This window comes from Pristiophorus japonicus, chromosome 19 (assembly GCF_044704955.1).
Source record: "Pristiophorus japonicus isolate sPriJap1 chromosome 19, sPriJap1.hap1, whole genome shotgun sequence".
NCBI lineage: Eukaryota > Metazoa > Chordata > Chondrichthyes > Pristiophoridae > Pristiophorus > Pristiophorus japonicus.
Window position 1 is genome coordinate 40,076,379 of NC_091995.1, and position 6,992 is coordinate 40,083,370.

Below are 6,992 nucleotides of genomic sequence, written 5' to 3' on the forward strand. Positions count from 1 at the left end.
AGTTGATTGATTTAATCCCTCTATTTGTGGATCAATTAAGGCAACATTTAGTGGAAGGAGCCAAAATATGTCAACATTAAAACATTGCCTCAAAAGCTTTGGAGTCAGTCGACATTCCATTTTGTCATCTTCAAGTTAATGTCCGTAGCAGGATTAATTTCCACTGTAACATTTCAGTTTCGCCTTGACGTTAATGCTGACTGGAGATCTGAACTCTGGATTTACATAGATTTACATAGAATGAACAGCACAGGAATATGCCATTCGTCCCAACCGGTGAATGCTGGCGTTTATGCTCTACTTGAGCCACCTCTCATACTTTCTCATCTAAGTCTATCTAAAAGTAAGCCTCTATATTCTTCTCCCTCATATGCTTATATAGCTTGCCCTTAAATCCAACTATACTATTCGCCACAACTGCTCCATGTGAAAGCGAGTTCCTCATTCTCACCACTGTCTGGGAAAAGACGTTTCTGCTGATGACCCTATTTGATTTCTTGGTGACTAACTTATATTTATGGTCGCTCGTTGCTATCTTCCACAGAAGTGGCAACACTGGCTCTGTGTCTACGCTATCATAACTTGTCATAATTTCAAAGGCCTCGAAAAGGTAAACCCTCCGATTTATCTTTTCAAGAGAAAAGAGACCTTTTCCTGTCTGTCTAAACTGCAGATTCTGTTTAACCTGCAGTTATGATATTAACATTGTATTTTTCACCCTCTCCAGTGCCTTTCTATCCTTTTTATAACATGACGACTAAAACCGTACACATTATTCCAAGAGTAGTCTAATCAAGATTAAATATGCGTTTAGCATAACCTCTCTACTTGTCAGTTCTATCCCTCTCTAAATAAACCCCAGTGCTTGGTTTGCTTTTGTTATATACTTATTGACCTGTGTCACAACTTGACGTGATTTGTGAATTTGTATTTGCATATCACGTTTCACTTCTAACCTGTTTGATTCTTATTTTCCAAGTAATTTCTGACCACCTATTATTTCTTACTAATATATAATACCTCACATTTATCTATATTAAAATATATTTGCCAATTATTTGCAAAACCTGCAAGTTTGTTAATGTTCCCCTGCAATATGTTACAATTCCCCAGTGTAGTGACTAATCCTTCTCCAAAATTTGGCATCCTCTGCAAATTTAAAAATTGTGTTTTTCATTCCAAAGAGTGAATCAATAATATAAATTGTGAACAAAAGTTGCAAATTGGCAACGTGGGAGCAACAGGGCAGTCAGGAATGTCCTGATGATTGAAAGATTCGAACGGCCGGGGGATCATTTACAACATTGATGGGAATAGCTGGCTGTTTCAACAGATGTGTTACTGCTGGGAGTAGGGATTGAGGCATATGTTCAGGAAAACAGTCTTGGGTTTAGATCAGTTAAACGCAACAGATATGTTTGTTTACTTGATTTTATTGCCGATCTGAAAATTTCGTATGTGTTTCTTCAGAGACAACATCACCTGTCTTACACTCTCGCCAAAAGTTAATAATATTCCAAGCATCTTTGATCATCTACAATATGATATCTAATATGGGGAACAGATGGCAGCTTCAATTTGCTTTGGATATTGTGTGTAGATGTCAATTGAAAAACTTCTGCTCTCTTCCGATGGATGTAATTACATTTCAGCTCTGAAGCCATTTAACTTATTTGATTAAATTAGTAAAGAGAGCATGGGGCAGTTTAATCACATTCTTTAATTCCTCTCTGAATTTTCCCTGGGACACTGCATAAATAAACGTGTTTGTGCAAGCGCTCAAAGACCTTAACATATCCCCGGATAGTTCTGCAATGGTAAAAGAGTCGTAGTAATTTGCTTCCATAAATTGAGTATCTGTAAATTGCACATATGTGAAAACGATAAAATTTACCATCCATAATAGTATGAAATTGCCAGATATAGCGAGCAGTAAAATGATGGATTTCCTTCGGCTCTCCATCTCTACATCAGTGTGTTTCTCACCATTGTTGTTTGCTCGGAGACTCCTCCTCACTCTATTGGCCAGTACAATGTGCTTGATGGTGAGGGCATTGAGCAACATGATCAGCACAAATGGCGCAAATGGGGTTATAATCGTTTCCAACCACAAAAATGCTATCCATGTGGGTGAGGTATAGAAGCTTGATTTTACATAGCAGCACCATGGAACATTGTCAATAATTTCCCGAGGTTCAAATACAAAGTAGATTGGAATATTTTCTAAAATGCTTAAGAAACATATCACTGCTATCACCACAACCGCAGTCCTTTCGGTGCAATATTTTGTTTGCAAGGTTTGGCAACAAATAGCGACAAATCGATCAAATGTGAAAGCCACAGTTAGCCAGACAGAACAATCAATAAAATAATAATACAGGGCGAGATTGAGACTACAAATGGGAGTATAGTTTAGGAAGGAATATGGGAAATAAGCATCATGAATCTCATACATAATTAGTTCAAATATCATGACCATTAAATCAGCAGCTGCCATGGCCACCAGGTAACGGGTGATGCATTTGGAGAGACCGCACCTTCCACGGGAGAAAATGATGATTGTCACCAAATTAGCTGCAAAAGAGAGGAAATTAAATTACTAACTCTCCTTTCTCTGAAAGAATGATCAGTCGACAGTTCTTTGTTTGAAATTCATTTAAATTTTCCTGTCACTCAAATCTCTCTATTTCTCCCAATTCAGTGGGGAAGATTAATGATTCTAGAAAAATACATTTCTCTGTGGATACACGTCGCTAACTTATTCTGAGTTACTTCATAAGGAATGAAAATGCTGCGGTGACTGACATGGTTGGATTTCCAACTTTCCAACGCACCAAAAATGGGCTTTTCCGACTGGCGGCCGCAATTGGATCCGCCCGATTTTCATTTCCATTCACTTCAACAGAGAGGAATGACCAGTTTGGCGCAAAAAGCCAAAAGGGTGGCTGATTTTCTTATCCCTGTCCCTCAAAACTCATCGTCGGGCAGCTTTCCATCTGTACTTCCTGGTAAAAACCGGCGTTGCGGATCCACTAACAGATAATAGTGGACGCCCGAACCCCCAACGCCAGTTTTAAGCCAAACGTCACGTTGAAAATGCACCCCAATATCTGCTCATTGCCAATATCCTCACTAATCATGCACTGTAGGTTTCAGTGAGATAACACGACTCTAACTGCAATATTCTACCATTCAGTTTTCTGGAAGCAACTGATAATTCTTACCTGGTGTCCTTCCCGTGCTCTTCCTCAGCAAATGACCAGCAAAGGAGGATTTCTGAGTGATACATTGTTTCATATACAAAATATAATGACAAACATTTAATTATGGGTTGTACCCCAACCATGTACCATTCGAATTGTTACCTCAAAGCAGCCGGTTAAATGACGAGCGATACGTGGGGTTTAAATATGGGCAGCTGGTATTTTATGAGATATCACTTACATTTAGAAATGTGGATTCAGTTGTCTCAGATACAAACATTTAAAGCGCATTTGCAATGTAGTGGATTAGTAATGTGCAATATCTATTATTATCAAGGGGACAGTGCTTTGCAAACAGGGCCAGGATTGGCTTGGGTTGTAATGCGCGGGCCGCCCGTTCTGTCTCCGCTCGAAGTCCAGTTGCTTAGACCAATGGAGCTGAATATCGGGAGGGACTTATCACAGGACACCGGTGCCATTCCGCCTAAGGATTTTTACACCCAGATAGTTGCTGCGACATGTTTAGATCTCCTAAAATAATTTCTCAACAATTATCCTAAATGTATTTTAAGCCCAACATTTGAATCCGGGTATAATTATTGTCGTAAGCAAAACAATGGGAATGCCAGAAATCTGAACTAAAACCAGAAAATGCTGAAAATACTCAACAGCTTTTCTGGAGAGATAAACAGAGTTATCGTTTGTTGTCGACGACCTGCCGACAAAATAATTTTTTCCCCCATTTGACGAAATAAAATCGGTTCTTTGGCGTCCAAGCAGAGAAGAATAATGTAAACAGCAATAGGTTTTGACTGGTATCCAAATCTCTGTCAAGAGTGGAAATGTAAGCTTTGGGTACTGTACTTTGCACAAACATAGCATTGGAAACCCCTGTGACTGTACGGACATCCTATGTAATGATCATTTCCCACTTTATAGACCGACCTTCTGTGCTTGATGTGTGACGCGGGATTTCTCTTTCCTCCCGTTTTCGTAAATAATAAACATTTTTAAAAAAACTCCTAACAGATGGATTAAAGACTATTATTGATTTGAACTATATATCTCTTGGTTTATCGAACGCGCCGATAGAAACAGCAAAGAGGGAAATGTTCACCATCACCACATGGATGAAATTGTGAAGTACGAGCGGCCTGCCCATTATAATCCCCGCCCGATATTCATCCCGTTATTGAGGTGGAAATGGTCCCTGCATCAGGGGTGTTGTGTCTGTCCCAACATTATTGAATACCATTACTGGGGAGGGATCGGCCGATCTCCTGAGATTACTTCAACCATTTATACTGTTTCTCCCGGATTACAAAGATCTTCTATCGCAGCTGTGGTGAGATATCGGAAGAAGACCGATTGGAGTCACTCTACTTCTACCATGCATAGGAAACGTGGGATAGATTGCAGTCTTAATCGCCTGGGTATTAAACATCGGAAGAAATTGTGGGGTAGAAACTGGTTTTTGGAAGTAACGCTGAACAGGAGGTAATGCAGCGGCCACCTGTTATACGCCTGGCTTGAAGTTCTATTAAAGTCAATGGAACCGAACATCAGATGGAGTGCGAGACAGACACGATAGCACCGTTCTACCCTTGTGTGTAGGAAGGGAAATCTGGCAGCTGTGACCGCAGGTGTTAACAGAACCTGCCCGAATTTCTTCCATAGATAGTAGCAGAGAACAATCCGCTGTTTTTTAGGAAAGCCTATCCTCCGCGGATTTGGCTTATTGTGCTTGGCCCAGGCAGTGCGGAACATCCCGGATGTAAATATTTAAATCTATCACATGGTTACCGGAGCAGTCACCACTTAGATTTAAAATTAAAACAGCGCAGCAGTAGCTGGACGCATTTTAGTAGCACTTGTCTCATTTTGCTTTGCGGCCTTAGCACACTAACTGACTCCAACTTAAAGCAACAGAATATATCGCACAGTTACAGTATCGAGCACTTCAGCTTGCGCTATAAGTTCTATTGCCGACCAGTTGCCAGCAATGAATGACCTCGCTTGACACCAGAACAAATACCCATGGATACCCATGGCCAGTAACAATGAGAAAACTCATTGCTCCAGTCCCAACACGGAAAATTAGTGCCAATATGGGCGTGAAATTGGTCATGTACAATGGCGGAAATCTGGCGATAGGGAATTGACTACCCATTTTAGCCAAATTCAATTTCGATTAACTGCCCCGCACCACTCTGCGCGCCACCAAAGTGATTTAAAATGACCAGGTGGTAATGACCAAAATCTACACTATAGTCTAGAGTTACGGTATAAATATAGCGAAAGCCTCGAGTTACAATACAAGTGGATTCTTCACAAGAGAAATACCAGATGAGGCCCGGCTTTCAGCCTTGTTGACACGCTGCTAGCCAGCTGACTAGGTGGGAACCAGTCATCTCCGATGCTTATCTAGCAGCTGGTTAGGTCTGTGAGCGGGATATAATCCCAGGAAGGCTACAATACGACAATAGTGGGCCAGAATGTACATGTGGTACCGGTACAATCTTTACTTTCTCCTGGGTTGACAAAAATATAACAGGAAGTCCCTTTGCCTTTTCTTGAGCAGCGTGCGGGAATCCCTTCAAGAATTGTTTGTTTGGCTACTCGATCGATACTAATATTTGCCCCAGATACAGAAACTACAAGTCTGACTATCAAGGCCGAGACATCCCCAATAAACTACTGAAATGATATAGTCAGAATAAGATGTGCTTCCTCTCAGGTTGTTACATTAATAAAATCACAGAAACTTGGAGACATTTGAGATATTTCTTTGATGCCAGTAATCAGTCTCCGCAAATCAAACACACCAAAACAAACAGATAATATCATTACAGCGACAGCAGGAAGAGTAACACATTGAAGCACTATTAAAGACGAGCATTAACTGATTGTAAGCGGCTTACCAGGAAGACCAACTATTGCAAGAATAGGATAGTAAATGTTTTCTATCTGGATGATTACCGGCTGTCCCATATTCGCAGAGAAGCGACGCTACCTGTAACTGTTATGAACAGGCAGATTTATGCTTTCAAACTAAGCTCTTATTTATACCTGAGATAAACCTCTCGTGACACAAGACCATTACACAATGATTCTCATTAGTTAAAATCATGTGAACAAACAGATTAGGGCGATTTATAGTTACTGCTACTGATCTGACTGCAAGACTGCTGACGCTGGGTATATTTATTTATAGATTCATGCGAGGCACTTGGTGGAACAAAGGAGCATATTTGTGATGGATTCACTTTCTTTAGATCTTAGTTATATCGAGAATTTTCCCGACCATTTATAATTTATAACATGTATAATTAATATTAAGATACATCAATGCTATGTGTGAGATCGAAGACCATACAGATACGCACAGAACATGATAAACTAAGTTGTATACAGCTGAACAGCCCCACAGATGTACAGAAATATTAGATTGCTGGACGTATTAACGGTCCTTGCTGGAGGTTAAAAAAAGGGATTAACAGTTAGATGGACAGCTTGACCAGCCGAATGTCATTTGAGTAAACAGTCTAAAACACGTAGCCATACGTGATGGTGAAATTTCATTCTGAAAATTGCATTGTTCTCATGGCAGTGATGACGTTAACTGTGCATATCTGTCAGTCTGTGTAAAAATGAATATCATATCATTGTTATGGGATTGTAATAGTCTTTGTCCATGCCTTTGCTTGGAAGGTCGTGAAGCAGAAATGTAACTAGTTGTATTTTGAAGAGGACTATCCATTTGCAATGTTAATATACATGGATTAACAA

At 40.1% G+C, this 6,992-nt stretch overlaps 1 protein-coding gene across 1 annotated transcript; it reads right to left on the reverse strand.

Annotated features, from left to right (window-relative positions):
• Positions 1–1,669: 1,669 nt before the first annotated feature.
• On the reverse strand, positions 1,670–6,194 carry LOC139230182 (probable G-protein coupled receptor 139). Its single transcript, XM_070862023.1, has 2 exons — positions 6,125–6,194; positions 1,670–2,574 (listed from the first exon to the last, which is right to left on the reverse strand). Exons 1-2 carry the CDS (start codon positions 6,192–6,194, stop codon positions 1,670–1,672), a joined length of 975 nt encoding a protein of 324 aa, XP_070718124.1.
• Positions 6,195–6,992: the final 798 nt, after the last annotated feature.